The 25555-nt window shown below is 41.7% G+C and overlaps 1 protein-coding gene across 8 annotated transcripts in view; it reads left to right on the plus strand.

Moving 5' to 3' along the window:
• The window catches only part of ZNF451 (zinc finger protein 451), a 105564-nt gene that overhangs the window by 33078 nt on the left and 46931 nt on the right, over positions 1-25555 (plus strand). For all 8 annotated transcript variants that reach the window (XM_056565782.1, XM_056565783.1, XM_056565781.1 and 5 more), the window contains 3 exons: positions 6328-6439; positions 10528-10678; positions 23364-23490. In XM_056565782.1, the coding sequence (XP_056421757.1) occupies positions 6328-6439; positions 10528-10678; positions 23364-23490 (390 nt within the window). The remainder of the gene's footprint in view (positions 1-6327; positions 6440-10527; positions 10679-23363; positions 23491-25555) is intronic.

Here is a 25555-nt window from a genome sequence, read left to right on the forward strand (position 1 = left end):
AGCGGGAATGTACAGACGGGAGCGATCATCAGAGTTTTATCTGGATTAGAGGAAGGAGGAGAGTTAAACAGTGAATTTGATTCTTCTTCGGATGCGCTGTTAGGGAAATCTTTTTCCTGTGGAGAATATTGACCAATTTGTGAAGGAGGTCAGGGTTGCCATGAATCTAGAGGATTGTAAATGGCCCCAATCTGGGATAGACAGGATGTTTGAGAACTTTGCACCTAGAAAGAGGAAAGTTTTCCCTGTTAACAAAAATGTAAAAGCCTTGATAAATAGGCAGTGGAGGAAGCCGGAGATAAAGTTTTTGTATCCTTCAGTCTGCGAAAAGGAAGTATCCTTTCCAGAAAGAAGAAACTACAAGTTAGGATAGGGCCCCCAAGATTGACCCTCCTGTGGATTAAATGTTTAGAAAATCAGCTCTACCTTTTGAAAATGTGAGATCGCTCAGAGATCCTATGGATAAAAGAGCAGAGGAGTTTCTCAGAGAGAGTTGGGAGGCCACCACAGCTTCCTTTAGGCGAACTATTGCCACTAATTCAGTAACCATATCTCTAAAGCTGTGGATAGGTCACCTGGAGGCTCAAATAAAAGGGGAGACCCCCGAGAGAACAACTACTGTCATCTATGCCCACTCTTAATAGTGCAGTCGACCTTAAGTCAGATGCCTCTGCAGACGCCCTAAGTCTCTCAGCTGCACTTTCCAACTCTGCCAGAAGAGCTCTGTGGTTGAAGGGGTGGAACGGTGATTTGGCTTCCAAAAGTAAGCTCTGTGCCATCCCTTGTGAAGGTGAATATTTGTTTGGCCTGTCCTCAGATGCCATATTCACCAAGGCTTCTGAAAGAAAGAGAAGGCCTCCTTCTCCCATCAGGAGACTCTTTTGAGGCCTGGGAGGAGGGAACCCAAAAAAATATTTAAATACTAGGAAGAGTTTTGAAGAGATCAAGGGAACATAGGAATGTCACAAGGCCCCAGGTTGAAGGTGGCTTATACCTTTTTCCAAATGAATGGAATTCCCCCCCCCCCCCCCTTAAATCACTTAATATTGTCCACAATAAAGCATTGTTTAAAAGTAAACTGTGTCTCCTTCAGGGAAAAGACTTCTCACTACAGACCTTTGCTCAGATCCAGAGAGACAATCGGCCTTAGTTTGGAAAGTAAAATCCTTGCTAGAAACGAGTCTTGACCCTTGTGCCAGTGGAGGCAAGGGTAAAGGGTTTTATTTTACTCTGTTCTTGGAAAGAGAACTAAATTGCTCCTTAAGTACCATTATAAACCTCAAAAAGATATACCAGTCACTAGCATACAAAAATTCAATTCTAGCCTATCAGCTATTCCGAATCTTTTCAACAAGTCACTCTGGATCAGTGCGATACGTACTATCATGAGCCAGTCACCACCAAACGTTCCTAAGGGGGACTTTATTTATAGAGTACTGCACTTTCATGGGTTTCCCGTTTTTTCCTATCCCAGGCACCTTGACTATTTTAAAAAGAGAATTCCAGAAGTGGGACATGTAAGGGAGAAAGATATTGCTGGAGATTGATCTAAACGTGCAGAGGAAAAGCCGAGCCAACAGATAACTTTAATTTTTAAAGAGGCCTCTGAAAAATAGAAGAAGCAATCTGGTTGCTATGGGCATATGCACTACTCTTCCTTTACACATGTTTTGATAAATCCCCCCCCCCCCCCCCCTTGTCATTGTACCATATTTAAATGATTTGCAGTTAATGGTAGACATTTTTTCAGAGGTTGGGATTGGGAGTCAATAAAGATCCCCAGTCACAGATGTTCCTTTTTGGGTACACTAATGTAGACAGGCTTGTTTCCTTCATTCCCAGAATGTCATACAGATTAGAGGTTCTCTGCTGGAAAACATTGTTTTTTTTTTTTTTTTGTAGATAAAATTCTATTTAAAAAAATCTTAATCCTTCCAGTACTTATCAGCTGCTGTATACTACAGAGGAAGTTCTTTTCTCTTTTGAATTTCCTTTCTGTCTGACTATAGTGCTCTCTGCTGACACCTCTGTCCATGTCAGGAACTGTCCAGAGTAGGAGCAAATCTCCATAGAAAACCTATCCTGCTCTGGACAGTTCCTGACATGGACAGAGCACCTGTGGACAAACAGAAAGGAAATAAAAAAAAAAAAAAAACTTCCTCTGTAGTATACAGTAGCTGATAAGTACTGGAAGGATTAAGGTTTTTAAATAGAAGTAATTTACAAATCTGTTTAACTTTCTGGCACCTGTTGATTTAAAAAAAAAAAAATGTTTTCCAGCGGAGTTCCTCTTTTAACATCCGGATCAGGGAATTTATAGCCATAGGCCATGTCTATAAAAAGTCTTATGTCCACTTCTATTCCAGTAGTGAAGTTGGCCCAGTATAACACCTGGGTCCTAAAGTGGGGAAAATCAATTAGCACAAGCTCTAGAAGAGACAGTGGTCGGCACTACAATACATAATTCACCTAATGCGGGCTTGTATGTGTTAATAATGTTTTTATGGCAGGAAACTCTGGGCTTTACTAGTCACAGCACACTATCCGGGGTGCTTTAAGCCCAATAAACTTGGCCGATCAGCATACAAATTCACAATGAAAGAAAAATGGGCAGCACAGCTTCAAAGTGTACCTGTCATATCACAAGGAAAAAAAAAAATGCTTTTATATGTTACTCACGAGGTTATGCAAATAATTTAAATGTCGTGTTTATTCATTTATTTTTTTTATGTATTGAACTTCTGTATTTGGCATTCTGATATCCACTTCTCAGGAAGGGGTGTGTCCAAGGAAAATGCTGAGACGGCCCTCACTCACCATGCATTTATTTACTCCCTGAGTCTGCTGTGCTGGGTTTCTTCATCAAATCACTGCAAGCTTCTCTGTTACCCCCTCCTCTGTTTCACGCTGCAGTCTGGTAGGACAGGAGTGAGCACAGAGGAGTGCTAGTCCTGTCCTTACTTCCTGGACTTTCTCCAAGCCTGTGCTTCAGCTGGGACAAAGATTATGCTGCAGCCGGACAGTATTATGTTTTGGATGGTATGGGGAACACTAGTGGTCATTGCAAGTGAACCTTACACTTCATCAGGCCAACCCCCTTAGTGCTCGTCTCCCCCTATAAATATGGTGATGTGTGTAAAGCTAGATGTACAAGTTAAAATACCATTACAAAAACAGTATCTAAAAACCAAACTAAAGTTGTTAGCACAATTACAAAACTACACTGTAGTCAAGTCTTTCATTTAAGCCAGTTATGTGCATTAGTCCTCAGGATCCACTTTGCTTCGGCTTGCAGAAAGGCTTTTTTTTTTCCCATTTCCCTGCCCTCTCTTGCAGTAACTCCTTCAATGCCATGAAAAACTAGGCTACTGCAATTGCCCCCATGTACATCTTCAAAATGATGGATAAATGGAGGCAATCCTTTCTGTAAACAGAGTATACATGCTCTGGAAATCAGACATTCCTTGTCCGTTTCATACTGCCGATATAAAACTAGCCGCACTTGCATGAAATTGCATACACTACCCAAGGTGTCCATATCAAGCTATGTCCAGGAATATGGACCACCCCTTACTAAAAATGATTTACCGGAAAGAAGAAACAGACCTCTTGGGTAAGTTGGCCTACTCTTCTGCAAGACTATGTCCACCTTCAGGGGTTGGAGCTCATTCTGCTCACTGCATTCCTACATCTTGGACAGGAAGAGCATCTGCAGTAGATCAGATTTTAGGGCATTATTCTTGATTCTCAGTCTTTTGTTGAGTATATTTCACTTGGGAGGAAAGTTCTACAGATAGTTGTATCCCCAAGTCCCTTTTAATGTACATTTTATGGGTGCTGTCATAGGGCCTAGGGTAAAATGTGAATTACACTTGCTGATTGTTTTTCCTTGAGCCCATGACAGCACCCGCTTTCATCCCACCCCCCAAAAAATGATAATATATATTAATTTCCTGCTAAAGACTGAGAGGTTGCCCCTCTCTTTTTCCTGTCCTTAGGAGAAGGTAGGTGGTCCCTCCAAAAATGCTGTCAAGGGCTCATTTCTGTGTAATTTCCGTTGTCTGTAAGTTGGTGGCCCTGCCTATTTAGTAAATGTAAACTAAATGAAACAAGCAGGGTAGGAGATGTTGTACAGTGACTATGTGACTGTGAGAAGGTGCAGGTTACTGTTCTGTACAGGAAGTAAGGTATGTAAAGTGCAAGGTGACATATTTATTCTGCTCCCCTCATGGTCTATCATGATGGCTATGCAAATGGGTTGCCCACAAAATTCTTGTCCATGGTGATACTACCCTGCCCCAATCTCTGCCGTCTGAAAAGAGCAAAAGAAGGAAAGACCGACGGGAAGGCGCCTAGTGTGATACCGTTGATGACAGGTGGGAGGGGTTAGTCGAAGAGTAGATAATGGGTGCTCACCTTGAGCGAGCAAAAAACTCGCATGTAGACCCACAGTGGGGTTAGTGGTATGGATAATAGTCCACCGGATGCAGCTGCTAAGCCCAGGGTACAGGACAGGACTAGCCAGTCCTGGATAGATATGCAGTGGTAAGGAAGAAAAAAAACCTTTTCAAAGGGCGCTGCTGTTGTCCTGGTGAGATGAAGATGAAAAGTCCGAGGCAGAAGTATTTTGCAAGATATAGCTTCTTTATTGGTGTAGAATCATAGCAAGCAGGGATACAGGCTAGATAACGCGTTTCGGGGGACAGCGCCCCCTTCTTCAGATCAGTGATAACAACTGGTGGTGCTTACATGGTATATATACACTTAAAATGGGTGCCAAACATAAGGGGGAGGGGCTACAGTAAACAGGGGCACATACTGTAAAGGCATGATAAATACATCAAAATAGACATGCAAATCATGAAAACCTATTCTGACACATAGAAAAGCCTGATGGAATGGAGCTATTTCAAAAACTCTTAATAAAATCATTGAACAGTAGGTCATATGCGCGCATCTGGAGCCACTGGCCGCAGCTCCAGAGTGTGCGGCGGAAGTGGCCGTTGCTACAGACGCGTATCCAAGCAGTCTGTCGGAAGCGTCCAGCCAGAGAGCGTTGCCCGGGAGACGCGCGACACGCAGAGGCGCAGCGCGTCACAGGCAGCGCTCAGGAGGCCGGCTCACCCGTGATGACAGGCACTGAAGTCCCTCGCTGGAACCCACAGGAGGGAAAATGTCAGGATGATAGTATATGATGAATAGGCAGTGGTAGCTAATGTGTATAGATGTCAATAAAAATGTCACTGTATATTGACATCTTGAACTAGAGCCAGTGATGTGGCAATGAGAAAAGTGGGGGGGGCTTAAGGGGTGGAGGGAAAGTACTAAAGGGGGGGGGGGAAACAATGGGCAGAAACAGAAAAATGATCTATAATAGTAGAAATAATAATGAAAATAAAAATAAAATTAGAAATAAAGATAAAAATAAAAATAGACTTGGAAACGCGTCTGTAGCAACGGCCACTTCCGCCGCACACTCCGGAGCTGCGGCCAGCGGCTCCAGATGCGCGCATATGACCTACTGTTCACCAATGATTTTATTTAGAGTTTTTGTAATAGCTCCATTCCATCAGGCTTTTCTATGTGTCAGAATAGGTTTTCATGATTTGCATGTCTATTTTGATGTATTTATCATGCCTTTACAGTATGTGCCCCGGTTTACTGTAGCCCCTCCCCCTTATGTTTGGCGCCCATTTTAAGTGTATATATACCATGTAAGCACCACCAGTTGTTATCACTGATCTGAAGGGGGCGCTGTCCCCCGAAACGCGTTATCTAGCCTGTATCCCTGCTTGCTATGATTCTACACCAATAAAGAAGCTATATCTTGCAAAATACTTCTGCCTCAGACTTTTCATCTTCATCTCACCAGGACAACAGTAGCGCCCTTTGAAAAGGTTCTTTTTCTTCCTTACCACTGCCAATCTCTGCCGTGTCTTTTCCAACAATGTCTTGTCCTTGCTGAGCAGTAGTTCCTGCATTGCTCTTGACATGTTTTGGCTGAGCAGACATTTCCTGGGTGTCCTAATGAAAGTATAAAGTGCTGCTCAGCTGGGACAATTCCAGGAAATTGGGGCAGGTAAGTATCACTTTCTCCTCCTTTTTTTAAATTTTTTTTATTTATTTTTTCCATTTTCCTCATTTCTATGCCAGTTTGAGCCTGTATACAGAAATAAAGGCTCTACAAGTTTAAAAATGTTCAAATCATGGACCTTGTTTTAATATTTCAATATTTCAAATATAAAAATATCAATAGTTTTAGTTTGTATATTCTCTTGGTTTCTCTTTGCATTGTGTCATTTTACAGAGAATGTATTTGTTGTGTAGGAGAAGTTAAACTTTCAGCATGCTCATGGTTTGCAAGAGTTGGAATTTATCAAGGATCACCCTGAAACACATGAGGCAAGAATGTGTGTTAATTCTTGGCTGAGAATGCCAGGTAAGCAAAACAAGTAAACTAATACAAAAAATGGTTACATTGACACAATACAGATGTTTTGTAGTTTATGCTATAGCTAGTGCTAAAAAGAACAGCTTCTGGGAATTTCTTCTGCCTCTGATATCATGTGGATTTTACCCTGTGCATTGCAAAGAGTGAAATCTGCAGTGAAAATGCTGCATATTTAATTCCAGTTTTTATATATAGTTTACGAATAAGATTTATTACCTTTTATCTGCAAATTTAAACAAAGTCTCTAGTGTGTCAACTAAATGAGGAAATGCTTTTAGTCCTGTTCTGGCACAAATTTATACAACTGTACCCCTCCATGATGGTGTGGAAAATATGGACGGCTAGAGGCATGGCCAAATCTGTTCTTAACCCCTTAAGTACACAGCCGATTTTGGCCTTAAAGGAAAATGGTCATCTTGTTCACCCACACTCAGCCCAATACACCGGGTTATACTTCCGGTGAACAGGAGACCGCTGCGGGGTCTCTGACTAATATACATTCCTTCAGTCCGGCACCCGGTCCCTCTGAAGATCGGCTTCTTTCTGCACTGAATCGTGCGCTGGAGGTGGGCCCGCCGGGTAAATTTGCGCCCAGTAGACAAAAGCACTCACCTGACCAGTGGCCGTGAATATTCAAATTAACACGGCAGGCCTGTCTCTAGCGTGCAATTCAGCGAAGATAGAAGCTGATCTTCAAAGGGACCGGGCGCCGGACTGAAGGTAGGTATCTTGGTCAGAGACCACGCATCAGTCTCCTGTTCACCCACGCTATAACCCGGTGTATTGGTTTGGGATGACTGTTTTCCTTTAAGGAAACAGAATTTTATTTTTACATTTTAGTTTTTTCTCCCTTGCCTTCAAAAAATCATAACACTCTTTTTTTTATATTTCCATCCACAGACCCATATGAGGGCTAAGTATTTGCACCTAATCTGTAATTTTTATTGGTACCACTTTTGCGCATATCTAACTTTTTAATCACTTTTTATAACTTTTGTAATGTGATGCTGCAAAAAAGCAGCAACTCTGGACTTTTTTCATTTGTACGTTTACGCCATTCACCGAATGAGATCATTAACATATTTTGATATTCTGGACATTTATGCATGCGGCAACCAAATATGTTTATAAATTTATTTATTTTTTTACGCTTTTTGGGATAAAATGGGGGAAAAGGGGCCAATTTAAATTTTTCTTGTAAGTTTTCCCCTTTTTTTTTTCAAAACTTTTTATGCCCCCATAGGGGACTATTTACAGTAATCCTTAGATTGCTGATACTGAACAGTGCTATGCATAAGCATAGCACTGATCAGTGTCATCGGCTTCACTGATAAGTATTATCGGCTATCTTCTTCTCTGGTCTGCTCAATGTCCGACCAGACAAGAAGACCCATGCGATGGCAGCTGGAGCAAGTATGGGGACCTCTGGCGGCCATGTTGGATGATCTGATCCCTGCATCCATTCAAATGCAGATGGCGTGCTCTGTATTGCTAACGGCATCTGAGGGGTTATTGGCGAACATCAGCGTGATCGATGATGCTTGCCATTACCAACACTGCCGGGATCTGCGGCGCATCTAGTGCTCACGTCATTTACAGGACGTAAATGTACATCTTGGTGCAATAAGTACCAGGATGTACGTTTACAAATCTGCCATAAAAAAGGGGGGCTTCTATCTCCCATTGACTGCAATGGGGAATGCTAAATAAAAAAGGGACATGTTGCTTCTTCAGAGTGGTTTCACTTGGAAGCTATCATTTAAAATCAATAATAGTTTGAGGGAAAAAATACCTGAAGAAAAGTCCCATACTGATTTGCATCAAAACAAGCTAATAACAGTTGAGTACATTAAATGAACCCAAAAATGGTGCTATTAAGGCATACAACTTATCCTGTAAAAAAAAAAAAAAGAAAAAACCTTAATAAGGCTACATGGATAGAAAACTCACAGGGTGTCGTATTGTTTCCCCTAATCTAAAAATAACTGGCAAAAGTCCACCATACACATAGAAAATAGTCATCTGAACCCCCTGACTTTGGGGGGACCAGCTGTTTGTCTATTGTCTGGTGTGTATGGATGATGAAGGCAAGAAGGATTGGGGTGTTTGTTTTCAACTACAGTCATGGCCGTAAATGTTGACACCCCTGAAATCTGTCAAGAAAATGCTGTATTTCTCACAGAAAAGGATTGCAGTAACACATGTTTTGCTTTACACATGTTTATTCCCTCTGTGTGGTATTGGAACTAAACCAAAAAAGGAAGGAAAAAAAGCAAAATGGACATAATGTCACGCCAAACTCCAAAAATGGGATGAACAAAATTATTGGCACCCTTTCAAAATTGTGGAAAAATAAGATTGTTTCAAGCATGTGATGCTCCTTTAAACTCACCTGGGGCAAGTAACAGGTGTGGGCAATATAAAAATCCCACCTGAAAGCACACTTAGTCTTTGGATTGTGTTTGCGCCACACTAAGCATGGAAAACAGAAAGAGGAGAAGAGATCTAAATTTACCTTTTACCACAGTGTGCAACATTATCAAGAAGTTTGCAATCCATGGCACTGTAGCTAATCTCCCTGTGGTGGTCGGAAGAGTAAAATTGATGAAAGGTGTCAACGCAGGATAGTGCGGATGGTGGATAAGCAGCCCCAGACAAGTTCCAAAGAGATTCAAGCTGTCCTGCAGGCTCAGGGAGCATCAGTGTCAATGCAAACTATCCATCGACATTTAAATGAAATGAAACGCTATGGCAGGAGACCCAGGAGGACCCCACTGCTGACACAGAGACCTAAAAAAGCAAGACTACATTTTGCCAAAATGAACTTGAGTAAGCCAAAATCCTTCTGGGAAAACGTCTTGTGGACAGATGAGACCAAGATAGAGATTTTTGGTAAAGCACATCATTCTACTGTTTGCCGAAAACAGAATGAGGCCAACAAAGAAATGAACACAGTACCTACAGTGACATATGGTGGAGGTTCAATGATGATTTGGGGTTATTTTGCTGGCACTGGGTGCCTTGAATGTGTGCAAGGCATCATGAAATCTGAAGATTACCAACGGATTTTTGGTTGCGGAAGTGACTGATTTCAGTTATTTTTTCCAAAGGGTGTGCAACCAAATATTAAGTTAAGGGTGCCAATAATTTTGTCCAGCCCATTTTTGGAGTTTGCTGTGACATTATATCCAATTTGCTTTTTTTTCCTCCCTTTTTTGGTTTAGTTCCAATACACACTTGTAATAAAAGGGAATAAACATGTGTATAGCAAAACATGTGTTACTGCAATCCTTTTCTGTGAGAAATACTTTAGTTTCTATAAAAATTTCAGGGGTGCCAACATTTACGGCCATGACTGTACATAATCCTTTTCTTCTCATAGGCAAAAACTGCCACCAGAGGAGTCTTGCAGTGACTTACCTTTTACACTCTCTCCATTCAGAACACATAAACAGGTGGCTGAGCTGAACATCATGTGTATGTAGGGATCAAGAAACAGCTGTCAGCTGAATGAACATTCAACAGTTATCCTGTCTGCATTGAATTAGCTTTTTTAGTAAAGCTCCACTTGAAGCTTTCTTCTGAGAAGTCCACTGAGTCATCTTACTAAAGGGCTTCAGCGCTGTGCCTGTATGTAAAATTATGCTATAGCTGCCTTAGGCGTAAAATGTGCAGTCCCGAGAAACACGGGCAGACATTCCTTAAATTTTATTCCAGCAGGCATTAGGACTGCTCAGAAATGCGTCATCCCATAGGCGGTAATGCATTTCCCAGCGGAATCAGCAGAAGTAATAGAAGTTTATACCAATAGAAGTTTATGCTTTCTGCAGATGCCGAAATCGTGATTTCTGCCGCAGGAATTCCCCCGTGTGCACTGTGCCGTAAAATTCCATTGTAATCAATGGGACTTTGCTGAAGCAGAATGTCCGTGTGGGCATTCCGTCGTGTGAAAATAGCCTTAGGCTCTGCAGGGTACTAGAAGTTGAGAAGCATTATTTTAGTATGATATTCTTGATACAGTAAATATTACAGATGTTGTTGGTAAATGTAAAAATTGTTACATTTTTTAATTCAAGGCCTCAGACCCGGTAGTGTTTCTGCCAGCCGTCGAAACTTCTCTAGATCACATGAAACAAGTTCCCTGAGGAGTGAGCCAATCACTTGTCCCGTTATGCACTGCAACAGAAAGTTTGACAACGGACAACTGCTGTTAGGTCATCTCAAAAGGTAAGATAAGTAGAAAATTCTGTCTTACTGAGCCAAAATATATATCTATGGCTGTTTAGTTGGGAAAGAATGTCCATTAGGGCTGCAATGATTAATTTATATAATCACAAAAAATCGATAATGGAAATCATTGTCTAAATTGTCGGTTTCCATTATCTATTAATCGGTTGTTAATGTGTGGCCTTGGACGATATTGGGCGTGACCTAGTAACATAGTATTCCTACTATTTTTACTACTTTCCCTGCCTTTGAGGCCCTTAGTCTGCCCCTAAATGTCTCTCACCATCTTCCCTTACCCTCCGGGTGCCTTTTTTAAAGATGATGCTGCCCTACAACATCTGCGGCCTCCAACTCTGAGACCGTGACCTGAAGTGCAGTCCGGAAGTTTGCACCTACAGTCACTAGAAGCCTATGGTGCTGACATTGCGGGAGCCCCCATGTCCGGCCAGAAGCTGCATTCTCCATCCTCTGTACAGTGACTGATCTTCATGTTGCAGGGAGGACGGCCATCACTAAGGTCTGCAAACTTCTCTGCAGCGAGGCTCAAAGGTTAACTCTTCAGTTGCTTCAGTTTTACCCTCTCAACCTTTCAGGTGCTGTCTCCTCTCTTTTTTCACACTGTTAACTGTTTCTTCACAATACGGTCCCCACTTGCTCCCATTAACCTTTCCCTGGTCCCCCAAATCCTTTTTTATTTTTATCTCATTAATCAAACAAATTGTCTAGCTAATCGATTTAACTAATAAACATTAGTTGCAGTCCTAATGTCAATTATTAATAAATCCCTATTTGCTCTGGTAAACATTGCATATTTTTATTCAGATTTTTCTATCGAACCCCTTCCAACAAAATCATGTGCATTTATGTGATTAGTGTGTCACTAGAAAGTGTCAGCTATAATATACAGCACCCATATTCCCATAATATCCAGGATTGGATGTCAAAACCTAAAATCTTCTGTTGAAATTATTTCCTATCAAATGCATGTCAGTCTAATTGGAGATTTTACTACCCTCGGATGATGGAAAATATAGATTTTATGAAAGACAGGAGGTGAGCATTATGCAAGTTCAGCAGCAAAAATAAAACGTTTTTTACATTCATATGAGAAAAAAGTTTGTAGGTACACAGGTGTAACCAAAGGAGATATACATACACAGGTAACCAATGTCAGGTAGACCTAGGATATAAGAGGACTTGTATAATTGCCAACTGCCTCTTTCTTTGTAATGAGTGGAAACAAAATTATATTATAAAACATAAGGTTATAAGAACAACAGAGTCCCGAGAACAATAACCTGGAAGGAGATCCAGAAGAGTTCGACTTCAGGTATGGGTAGTCAGGTCGATAAATTCTTAACTGTGAGGAGAAAGGGTTCAACAACGATGAGGAAGAAGTCATCAAACACTGAAGATCATAGAACATATATAAACTTCAAATGATGAGGTGAATCATGAAGTAATTCCACCAAAAAGTAGGATTAATAAGTTGAAAAAGAATAAAGAGGCAAACAAATATATGGGACAGGAGGGATAATGCTCGCCTCCTGTCTTGCAGACTTTTTCTATTCCATCCTGCCCGGGCTGCAAAAAAAGACAAACAAACTTTCACTTACCTCCATTTGTTGCCCCGGAGCTCCACAACAGCTGATCGGTCTGCTGGGCTGTCTACTTCCTTTAGCCCGGTACGTCACACAGTGCTTCAGCCTATCACGGGCCGCAGTGATGTCCTGCCTCGGCCGGTGAAAGTTTGTTTTGTCTTTTTTTTCAGCCCGGGCAGGACGGAATAGAAAGAAAAACCTTTAAATACAGTAATAAGCAATATAGTATATAAACAACATAAGCAATAATACAGAATTGACATAGAGACATGAGATTCAGGTCTAAAATAGAAAGTCTTGAAAGTAGAATCAGAGGACCAATTGGCTGTTTTGAGGAGATCAGAGAGAGAGCTTCCTGATTGAATTATCTTAGTAGAAACCTCACCTCTAGTAGAATGAGCACCGAAGAGAGAAACATCGATGTTGGCGAGATCGATGTTGGCGACGCTAGCAAGAGTAGCAGAGGAGACAGGAAGGTGAGGTTTACAGTAGGAAATAAGAAGTTGAGAAGAAGAGGGGTGTCTAAGAGATTGAGTTTTAGATTCATTGGATTTCAGACAACAGACAACACAAAGTTTATCGTGATGAGGAAAAGCAGGGTAAAATACCTCATGAAGGTTAGTCTTAGTACGTCTATGAATATGAAAAATAACTAAGAGGTGAAAGTCTAGAGATGTCTAAAGAACGAACACCTGAGACTTTATTTTTTTTTTTTCAAATGGAAATTAGGCAGAGTTAAGTTTTTTAATAGATAATAGCTTTAAAGATAAGAAATAGTTATCGTCCCATGACGAAAATAATTCCAATAAGAGATTGACATCCCAAGTAGATGTATAGTTAGGTAAAGGAGGTCTCTGAAAATGGATGCCTTTAAGAAGTTTATAGACCAAGGGATGTTGTCCAACTGGAAGAGAACTAATAGGTTCATGGTAGACAGACATGGATGACCGGTAAAGGTTTAAAGGGGTTATCCAGGAAAAAACTTTTTTTTTCATATATCAACTTGCTCCAGAAAGTTAAACAGATTTGTAAATTACTTCTTTTAAAAAATCTTAATCCTTTCAGTACTTATGAGCTTCTGAAGTTAAGGTTGTTCTTTTCTGTCTAAGTGCTCTCTGATGACACGTGTCTCGGGAACCATCCAGTTTAGAAGAGGTTTCCTATGGGGATTTGCTTCTAAACTGGGCGGTTTCAGAGACAGGTGTCATCAGAGATTACTTAGACAGAAAAGAACAACCTTAACTTCAGAAGCTCATAAGTACTGAAAGGATTAAGTTTTTTTTTATTTTATTATTCAACCAAGTATTTTATTAAACTGTCAAAATCAGTAACAAAAGGACATATGACATTTCCAGAGTATAAACAAGAGGTCCGAAAGGATTAAGTTTTTTTAATAGAAGTAATTTACAAATCTATATCCAAGTAGAGGAAAAGATGCACTCACCCCGTGTTTGTAGAAAAATACTTCCTCTTTTATTTTGCAGTGTGGAACAAAGAAAGACCCCAGCAGCTTGTGTAGGGATAAGGTGCAGGACGCTGCAGACGTCTAAGGTGTGACAGCCGTTTCACCCGCGCATGCGGGCTTCGTCAGACCACCAGGGGGTTATCAAAACATTGGTCGCTTTCTGAATGATGACTTGAAGGACTCTGGGAATGAGAGCAAATAGAGGGAAAGCATAAAGGGTTTTCCGTGGCCAGGATTGGAGAAGGGCATCCACAACTGATGCTTCCAGATCGGGTTGCCAGCTGAAGAAGAGTGGGAGCTGGCGATTGAGACTGGATGCAAAGAGGTCTAAGTGAATAGGACCCTAAATGAAATTGAGTTGTTGAAGAATCTGAGAATCTAGCATCCAATCGCTGGAATCGACTAGATATCTGCAATTCCAGTCTGCCACCACCACGGTGGAGAGACCTGGAAGATATTCCGCCTTTAGAATGATATTCTTCTCCAAACAAAAGTGCAAAAGATCTTTGGCAATGTTGGCTAAAGTTTCGATTTGGTTCCTCCTAAGCGATTTATATATTGGACTGCTGAGATGTTGTCCAAACGTGGAAGAATGCAACCGTGGGAAAAATATATGGCAAAACTTTTCAGAGCGAAAAAGCCTGCCAATTGTTCCAGACAGTTGATATGGAGATGGGATTCTGATTGAGACCATTTTCCTCCAGTAGAGAGGGAACCGCAACGGGCTCCCCAACCTTGGAGACTTGCATTTGATTCCAATATTAAGTCTGAATTGGAATTGAAATTCCATTCTTGGATATGTTTGAGCCATCAGTTGAGTTCTTCTCTGGCATCTGAGGATAGACTAATCTTGTCCAAATAACGAAGTCCTTCTCTTAAGTGTAATATTTTCAGGTGTTGAAGAGCCCTGTAATATAAGGGGGCAGGAAAAATTGCCTTAATGGATGCTGAAAGGCGACCTATGATTCTGGGTACAGAAAGTAGGGAAGTAAGATCTTTGTTGAGAAGAGATCTGATTTCTTTTTGTATGGTCTTCAGTTTTTTTGGTGGGAAGACTCTAAGCTTTATGAGTATTTACAAGAAAACCCAGAAATCCCATTTCTTTTGATGGATAAAGTATTGAAGACTCTTTTTTTTAAGCGAAGCATGTGCTTTGTCAAGAGTAAACAACCCGACATATTTTGATATCTTCTTAATAAATTAATTGCCAAAAAGGAGACCATCGGTGGAGTTGGGAGATTCAGTCGTAGCCAGATGGGTCAGCTGTGGATCCAGCTTCATGAGGATTGACTTGCATCTTTCAGTGCATATGGTCTCATTTGCATTTCCAAAAATGTATATTGCTCTTTTGGCCCAACTCCTAAGGGTAACATTTTTTGTTAATGGACCCAGAAGGTCAAGGACCTTGTCCTGGCAGGCCCTAAATGAACGGCCGATCCCTTTCTTTAGGCTAAGTTTCCACTTGTTTTTTTTCCTCTGGCAGTTTTTGGAAAACTGCCACTGCAGTTTTTGAGCCAAAGCCAAAAGTGTATTCAAAAGGAATGTGACATATAAAGGAAGAACTTACACTTCTCCTTCCTTATAGATCCACTTCTGACTTTGGCTACAAAACTGCAGGGGCAGTTTTCCAAAAGCTGCCAGGGAAAAAAACTAAGTGGAAACTTAGCCTTAGGGTTCTTCCCAGACTTTTACATATATTTAGTCAAAATGGGATCTAATTCCGGCGTTTGGGCTGCATTGCTATTTAGAGTGGGCCTTGGTCATTATGCCCGTAACTTATTGCGGGCTTTTCTGTCTTGCCCTTTTTTAATCCAGTGGCAAATTGGTCCACTTAAGAGGTCGGTAGCCATTCCTCTGAATGGGGGTGCCTTATATGGACAGGATCAAAGAATGGTAAGCCTGCAGCATCTTAGAGGATTCCTCATTAGATTCTCCATAAAAGGTGTTACTATCCTCTGAATCATAAGGGTCAAAAGATAGGTCATCAGGGTCAGAATTGTCTAGTTCCCCTACTGAGGCCTCATCAGTAGTGTTCATCAAAAGAGTTTGGTTTGCATCTTTTTGAGGATTTATGAACCCGTTTTTTATGTTCTTCCTCACAGGTAGAGGGTAATGCGTGCGGCTTTAGGGCACATGAAGTGTGGCTGCAAGAGGGGAGCAAGCCTGAGTCAGTATCTTGACCCACCTCCCATATTGTCAGTTTTCTTTTGTTTGGAGGGATTAGGGTTGTCAGAGATATTAATCCTCTTTTTTTGGATGACCTTGAGGACACTCCTGAGATTGGGAGTGTAATTAAGCAGAGGAATGTGACATGGCCATAAACACAGATTTAGTGATTGAATTCTGCATGCCATGGCATTAGTAATGGCGGATTGCACAGATCTGGAAACAGAACGGTCTACTAAATCTTGTATTGGTGCGTTCACACTGCAGAATCTCCGATCGCTGAATTCGGCAGGCGGAGATTCCGTCTGGCGCTAGGGCCACGGGGCACTAAGCCGTCACCATTGACATCTATGCAGTGCTCACAGAATCCGCGCAAAGAATGAACATGTTCTTTCTTTATATGGAACAATTTCAGCGGCGGAATTGTCCGCCACTGAAATTCCGCAGTGTGAACGGGTCTCGCAGGGAGACTCATTCACACTAAGGGTACGTTCACACTACGGAATTCCCGCAGAATTCCGCGGTGTGAACCGAACATATCTGAACGCCAGCCAGATATTCAGTGTCCTTTTGGTTGAGTTTGATCAGAGGACATGTTGTAATATATATCGTATATACTCGAGTATAAGCAGAGTTGTAGTTTTGCAACATCTGGAGGTTCACAGGTTGAAGACCACTGATGAAGGGATTGACATGCGGTGATGATGATGAAGGGGGGGGGGGGGCATGATGACTAAGGCCACAGTGGTCTTCAACCTGCGGACCTCCAGAAGTTTCAAAACTACAACTCCCAGCATGCCTGGACAGTCGATGGCTGTCCAGGCATGCTGGGAGTTGTAGTTTTGCAACATCTGGAGGTCTGCAGGTTGAAGACCACTGAAGGGATTGACAGGTGGTGATGATGAAGGGGGGGGGGGGGGAATGATGACGGGGGTCTGGATGATTACATGGGGGGGGGGGGGGTATGATGTATTTCCCAGCTTAGGCTTCTAGTAGAGTCAATAACTTTTCCTGGGTTTTTGGGGTAAAATTAGGGGCCTCTGCTTATATTCTGGTCAGCTTATACTCTAGTATATACGGTGTATATATGTGGAGAGAGATAGAGATAGATATCTATATCTATGTGTGTGTAAATAAATATTTTATAATAATTTTAAGTAGAAAATATATAATGAAATAATACTATACATAAATATGTAATAAAAACTATATATAAATATGTAATTAATAATATATAAAATATATATAATTATATATAGGCAATTAATAAAAATAAAAAAATACATGCATGCATGCATACATACATGCATACATACAGACTGAGGAAAGGGCTCAGTAATGAGAGGTATTTGTGAGATTAACCTGTAAGGAAATAAAAATATAGTAAGCTGTGCTGCAATGTCCTGAAAAGGACATTGGGAGGCAGACAGACTAGAAAATCAATAATGGGGCGTGGGGGAAATACGAGCCGACAAGGAGGAGCTGACAGGATTGATGGCTCATTGCATCTGAGAGGAATGGGTGGGAATGGCCAATCACGAGATCAGAAGAAAAACTGTGTCACAGGAACATGGAGGTGCTGGGGAAGATGGAGGCACGAGAACCAGCCAGTAAGCGGAGAAAAGATACAAGGAGGGGAACGGAGTAATAGATAAATATTGTTTGTAAGACAAAATGCTGCTAAGGAGAAGAGAATGAAGGGGAAATCATATACATGTAATGTAACAATTATATGAAGGAGAAAAGGGGGAAAAATAAATAATAATAATAATAATGGTTAAGTAATCAATGAACAATAGGATATAGAAATGTGAGGAATATATAAGAAATGTATGACACAATTAGCGGAATACAGAAATAAATCTAATAATGCAGAGCACTCATCTTGTTTCTGCAAATAGCATCAAAGAAAGAGGCAGCTGGCAATCATACAAGTCCTCTTATAACCTAGGTCTACCTGTCATTGGTTACCTGTGTATGTATATCACCCTTGGTTACACCTGTGTACCTACATGCAAACTTCTTTCTCATATGAATGTAAAAAATCTTTTATTTTTGCTGCTGAACTTGTGCAGTAAAGAAAGAATTGCATAATGCTCGCCTCCTGTCTTTCATAAAATCTATATTTTCCATCATCCGAGGGTATTAAAATCTCTAATTAGACTGACATGCATTTGATAGGAAATAATTTCAACAGAAGATTTTAGGTTTTGACATCCAATCCTGGATATTATGGGAATATGGGTGCTGTATATTACAGCTGACACTTTCTAGTGAGACACTAATCGCATAAATGCACATTATTTTGTTGGAAGGGGGTAAATAAGAATAAAAATATTCAATGTTTACCAGAGCAAATAGGGATTTATTAATAATTGACATTAGGACTGCAACTAATGTTGATTAGATAGACAATTTGTTTGATTAATCAGATAAAAATAAAAAAGGATTTGGGGGTCCAGGGAAAGGTTAATGGGAGTAACTGGGGACCATATTGTGAAGAAACAGTTAACAGTGTGAAAAAAGAGGAGACAGCACCTAAAAGGTTAAGAGAGGGTAAAACTGAAGGGACGGCAACTGAAGAGTTAACCTTTGAGCCTCGCTGCAGAGAAGTTTGCAGACCTTAGTGATGGCCGTCCTCCCTGCAACATGAAGATCTGTCCCTGTACAGAGGATGGAGAATGCAGCTTCTGGCCGGACAGGGGGGCTCCCGCAATGTCAGCACCATAGGCTTCTAGTGACACTAGGTGCCAACTTTAGGACTGCACTTCAGGTCACAGTCTCAGAGTTGGAGGCCGCAGATGTTGTAGGGAAGGCACCGGAGGTAAAGGGAAGATGGTGAGGGACATTTAGGGGCAGACTAAGGGCCTTAAATGCAGGGAAAGTAGTAAAAATAGTAGGCATACTATGTTACTAGGTCACGCCCAATGTCAACCAAGGCCACACATTAACAACCGATTAATAGATAATGGAAACTGACAATTTAGACAATGATTTCCATTATCACTTTTTAGCGATTTATATAGATTAATCATTGCAGCCCTAATGGACATTCTTTCCCAACTAACCAGCCATAGATGTGTGTGTATGTGTATATAATATATAATGAATATAAAAAAAACGTATTTTTGCTGCTAAACTTGTGCAGTAAAGACAGAATTGCATAATGCAAATGTCTCCTGTCTTGATCATCATGGCAGTTTCAGCTTTTAGATATGCGGTCAATAACCTCTGCATGTAAACTGACAGGTATCTCGCCTAGCTGGCTTACAGTTGGCACTCCTGCATTCTTTTGATTGCTATGAACGGGGGACTACAAAAGTGTGTTAAATGAAATTATATATAACTTGCTTCATGAACGCTGTTAAAAAAAAAAAAAAAAAAAAAAAAAAATGCAGAATTGCTGATTGTATCTCTAACTTCAGTGACCAGGCTACCAAAAGACTTTGAGGTAAATGGCTCCCTCTGAGTACCCATTGGTACTTCACTTGGTGATAGCGGTAGTTGAGTTCTCCAGTGCAATAAAACGTATCCCCTATCCAGGGAATAGGTTTTAGATCGATGGGGGTCCAACCACTGGGATCCCCCTGCTATCTCCTAAACAGCGACCTGGCAGTCCCCAGGAAGTGGGCGTGTGGTCCCCCACACAATGCGGCGGCCGACATGTCCCCTCCATTTATCCTATAGAGAAAAATGGAGGGGGTGTATCAGCCACAGCTTCCTGGGGGGGTTGGCATGTCCCCTTCCTGGGGACTGCAGGTGTACGGTGCAGGAGATTGCAGGGGGCTCCCAGCAGTTGGACCCCCGCGATCTAAAACTTATCCCCTAACCTGTGTATAGGGGTTAAGTTTTATTGCACTGGAGTACTGGCTCAAATCTACCATGGATTTTCATGAGCACAAACCGAAGGGACACAGTATAAATCCTATGTATAGGAGGGGTGCTAATTTTAGCTACCACATGTACTCTTAGGATATTATTGCTGGTCTAGGTAATTGCTGCTAACTCGGCATATAAACTACACAACCTACACAGAAAATGGCTGAAGCAGACATAATGTGATGCAAACAAATTTTATTGGTTACCGTATATACTCTAGTATAAGCCGAGTTTTTCAGCACGATTTTTCGTGCTGAAAACACCCCCCTCGGCTTATACTCGAGTGAACTCTCCACCCGCAGTGGTCTTCAACCTGCGGACCTCCAGAGGTTTCAAAACTACAACTCCCAGCAAGCCCGGGCAGCCATCGGCTTTCCGGGCTTGCTGGGAGTTGTAGTTTTGAAACCTCCGGAGGTCCGCAGGTTGAAGACCACTGCGGCCTTCGACATCATCCAGCCCCCTTTCACCCCCTTTAGTTCTGTACAGTACTCGCCTCCGCTCGGCGCTGGTCCGGTGCTGCAGGACTGTCCGGTGAGGAGGTCGTCCGGTGGGATAGTGGTTCCGGGCTGCTATCTTCACCGGGGAGGCCTCTTCTAAGCGCTTCGGGCCCGGCCCCAGAATAGTCACGTTGCCTTGACAACGACGCAGAGGTACGTTCATTACCAACGTACGTCTGCGTCATCGTCCAGGCAACGCCTCTATTCCGGGCCCGAAGCGCGGAGAAGAGGCGCCCCCGGTGAAGATAGCAGCCCCCACTATCCCACCGGACGACCTCCCCACCGGACAATCCTGCAGCACCGGACCAGCGTCGAGCGGAGGTGAGTACCGTACAGAACTAAAGGGGGTGAGAGGGGGCTGGATGATGTCGAAGGCCGCAGTGGTCTCTAACCTGCGGACCTCCGGAGGTTTCAAAACTACAACTCCCAGCAAGCCCGGACAGCCGATGGCTGCCCGGGCTTGCTGGGAGTTGTAGTTTTGAAACCTCTGGAGGTCCGCAGGTTGAAGACCACTGAGGGCGGATGATAAGAGGATGATGAAGGGGGGGTGTGGGATGATGAAGGGGGGTGGGGATGATGACAAGGGGATGATGAAGGGGGGGGGGTGTGGGATGATTACAAGGGGATGATGAAGGGGGGTGTGGGATGATGACAAGGGGATGATGAAGGGGGGGTGGGATGATGACAAGGGGATGATGAAGGGGGGTGTGGGATGATGACAAGAGGATGATGAAGGGGGGGGGTGTGGGATGATGCCAGGGGATGATGAAGGGGGGGGGGGGTGTGGGATGATGACAGGTGATGATGATGAGGGTCTGGATGATGACAGGCGGTGATGATGATGAGGATGTTAATGACGGGGGTCTGGATGATGACAGGGGGGATGATGTATTTCCCACCCTAGGCTTATACTCGAGTCAATAACTTTTCCTGGGATTTTGGGTTGAAATTAGGGGCCTCGGCTTATACTCGGGTCGGCTTATACTCGAGTATATACGGGTAAAATACAACATTAAAAACTTAGAAGGCGTCTGACAAACGGACATCTCCTATATCACACTGGCATAGTATTAAAGGTATATAAACCATCCCATAGTGGGGTATGGAAACATTAATAGCAGCATAACAGTTTACAAAAAAATGCTAGGTCTGAATAAAGTGCATAGCAGTTTATATGGCAGCAGTGCCCAGACTTGTTACAAAAACAATTGTACAAATAGCAGCAAACACCTATACCTACATGTACAAGCAAAGAGTGTGATATGGAGACGTCCACCCCTACGTCCGTTTCAGAACTCTGTCCTTCTCCTGGGAGTGGTTAGTATATGGGGGTGGTGGATATTTATCTTCTAAAGTGCCCAATCACAACGTTAAAAAACAATATGCTGCAGCTGAATACCTGGTTGATCCTGCCCTGGAGAGCGCGGTGAGTATGTCCTCAGGCTGCGTCCGGGGCCGCGCGCACATGTCCCTCCGGCGCATAGCGTCGGGATCACCTGACTGCAGAAACCGTAAGCAGCCGACAAGAAGACTCACCGCAGCCTAGAGTGTCACAATGTTAAGTCATGTCCGGTGATGCGGACATGCGAGCGTCGCTGCTAAGCAGCGGCGTTCACGTGACTCACACCCACCTAGACATGCGCATAGAGAGGTCCCATTGTAAGTATTGGCAGCGCCCTCTATTGGACAAACATGGATATAAACCTGAGGATATATACAGGGCGCCCTCTATTGGGCATGAAGGTATAGTACCTCATGCAATTGTAAGTTAGGACCCATTAGTCAAATAGAAAGTGCATAGAAAATGCATGTGAAGAATAGGAAGTATGAGATAGCGTGAAGTGAAACCGAGTGATCAGGGTGATATGAAAAAGGCGGTGCAGCAAGTTTAAAAAGATATACAGTTTATTATAATATAAATAATAAAGAAATATATAAATATAATAATGTAAATGAGCAATACCTCAGACAACAATATACAGTAAAATATATCATAAAATAGTACATGGTTAAATTATAACAGTACTGAGAGTTACCGATCATGTCTGAACAGTGTATACATAAAAGGGGGTCTATTAATATGTGACAGCTGCACACCCGAGGTGCATAGAAAGGTGCAATCGGGATGTGATACTTACTTATATAATTTGTGTGGTGCACAAACTATAAAAGTGATATAGCTAATAAAGTGTATATGTGTTAAAGTGCACATATGTAAATGTGCTGTGATATAACCTTCATAGTGTGTGAGTCTTCTTGCCGGCTGCTTCCGGTTTCTGCAGTCAGGTGATCCCGACGCTATGCGCCGGAGGGTCACGTGCGTGCGGCCCCGGACGCAGCCTGAGGACATACTCACCGCGCTCTCCAGGGCAGGATCAACCAGGTATTCAGCTGCAGCATATTGTTTTTTAACGTTGTGATTGGGCACTTTAGAACATAAATATCCACGTCCCCATATACTAACCACTCCCAGGAGAAGGACAGAGTTCTGAAACGGACGTAGGGGTGGACGTCTCTATGTCACACTCTTTGCTTGTACATGTAGGTATAGGTGTTTGCTGCTATTTGTACTATTGTTTTTGGAACAAGTCTGGGCACTGCTGCCATGTAAACTGCTATGCACTTTATTCAGACCTAGCATTTTTTTTTGTAAACTCTTATGCTGCTATTAATGTTTCCATACCCCACTATGGGATGGTTTATATACCTTTAATACTATGCCAGTGGGATATATGAGATGTCCGTTTGTCAGACGCCTTCTCAGTTTCTAATGTTGTATTTTAACCAATAAAATTTGTTTGCATCACATTATGTCTGCTTCAGCCATTTTCTGTGTAGGTTGCATGGATTTTCATGGTAGATTGGGACCTGAGAAATGTTCCCAGGTTTTCCAGAGGCATAAAGTCAACCGAAAAACTGCAAAAGTAACAACTCAACTTATCCCCATAAAAAACTAGCCCCCATACATCTACATCAGTAAAAAATTCATAGTTCTGGGTCTCGGAATGTAGAACACATAAGTGAATTTTAATAAATTGTTCCTTAACATTTATTTACCTTATTCTTTATTTCCTAAGATTTGATCACTCCCCATGTGACCCAACTATTGCTCTTCATGGTGTGTGTGAGAACTCATATGCCTGTGTTCTCTGTCTTAAGCGATTTATAAACGTAAGAGAGTATAATGATCATCTCTCAGAAAAGGTGAGTTCTTAGTAACAAAAATAGAGAGCATTTTATTTGTTTTAAGTACAAATGTTTTTATATTTAATTTGCTAAGAAAATGTCTGCAGTAAGGTTAGTAGCCCAGCATTCTGTAGAGACCCCAATGCTCAGTTTCCGCCAATCATTCATTTATCCTGTAATGTGTCACTTGAATGATTTATTTGTACCTTTTTTAAACTTACAGGATTAATGTAAAACACCCCACAATCTGTATGTTCACTATAACTCATGTAAAATATCTTTAATAACCCCTAAACGCTTTATAAATGATATGAAATGACAGTGAATAACCAATGAAAATTTTAAAGCAAATGTGATAAAAGTATAAAAGTTTTTATATATTACAGATTTCCATTCCAGTAAGTGATTTGATGATTACTTATTTTTTTTCAATAAATAATTATTTAACCTTAAGGACGGAGCCCATTTTCACCTCTAGGACGAAGCCCTTTTTTGCAAATCTGACCACTGTCACTTTAAACATTAATAACTCTGGAATGCTTTTAGTTATCATTCTGATTCTGAGATTGTTTTTTCGTGACATATTCTACTTTAACTTAGTGGTAAAATTTTGTGGTAACTTGCATCCTTTCTTGGTGAAAAATTCCAAAATTTGATGAAAAAATTAAAAAAATTTCATTTTTCTAACTTTGAAGCTCTCTGCTTGTAAGGAAAATGGATATTCCAAATATTTTTTTTTTTGGATTCACATATACAATATGTCTACTTTATGTTTGCATCATAAAAGTGACGAGTTTTTACTTTTGGAAGACACCAGAGGGCTTCAAAGTTCAGCAGCAATTTTCCAATTTTTCACAAAATTTTCAAACTCGCAATTTTTCAGGGACCAGTTCAGGTTTGAAGTGGATTTGAAGGATCTTCATATTAGAAATACCCCATAAATGACCCCATTATAAAAACTGCACCCCCAGAAGTATTCAAAATGACATTCAGTAAATGTTTTAACCCTTTAGGTGTTTCACAGGAAAAGCAGCAAAGTGAAGGAGAAAATTCAAAATCTTCATTTTTTACACTCGCATGTTCTTGTAGACCCAATTTTTGAATTTTTACAAGGGGTAAAAGGAGAAAATGTATACTTATATTTGTAGCCCAATTTCTCTCGAATAAGCACATACCTCATATGTCTATGTAAAGTGTTCGGCGGGCGCAGTAGAGGGCTCAGAAGCGAAGGAGCGACAAGGGGATTTTAGAGAGTACGTTTTTCTGAAATGGTTTTTGGGGGGCATGTCACCTTTAGGAAGCCCCTATGGTGCCAGAACAGCAAAAAAAAAAACACATGGCATACCATTTTGGAAACTAGACCCCTTGAGGAACGTAACAAGGAATTAAGTGAGCCTTAATACCCCACAGGTGTTTCACGACTTTTGCATATGTAAAAAAAAAAAAAAAATTTCACTAAAATGTGGGTTTTGCCCCCAAATTTCACATTTTTGCAAGGGTTAATAGCAGAAAAGACCCCCCAAAATTTGTAACCCCATCTCTTCTGAGTATGGAGGTACCCCATAAGTGGACCTGAAGTGCACTACGGGCGAACTAGAATGCTCAGAAGGGAAGGCGTCATATTTGGCTTTTTGAGAGCAAATTTTGCTCGGGGGGCATGTCGCATTTAGGAAGCCCCTATGGTGCCAGAACAGCAAAATAACCCCCACATGGCATACTATTTTGGAAACTAGACCCCTCACAGAATGTAATGAGGCGTACAGTGAGCATTTACCCCCCACTGGTGTCTGACAGATCTTTGGAACAGTGGGCTGTGCAAAATTTTTCATTTTCACGGACCACTGTTCCAAAGATCCGTCAGACACCTGTGGGGTGTAAATTATCACTGCACCCCTCATTACATTCCGTGAGGGGTGTAGTTTCCGAAATGGGGTCACATGTGGGTGTGTTTTTTTTTTTTTGCGTTTGTCAGAACCGCTGTAACAATCAGCCACCTCTGTGCAAATCACCTCAAATGTACATGGCGCACTCTCCCTTCTGGGCCTTGTGCGCCCCCAGAGCACTTTGCGCCCACATATGGGGT

This window comes from Hyla sarda, chromosome 3 (genome assembly GCF_029499605.1).
Source record: "Hyla sarda isolate aHylSar1 chromosome 3, aHylSar1.hap1, whole genome shotgun sequence".
NCBI lineage: Eukaryota > Metazoa > Chordata > Amphibia > Anura > Hylidae > Hyla > Hyla sarda.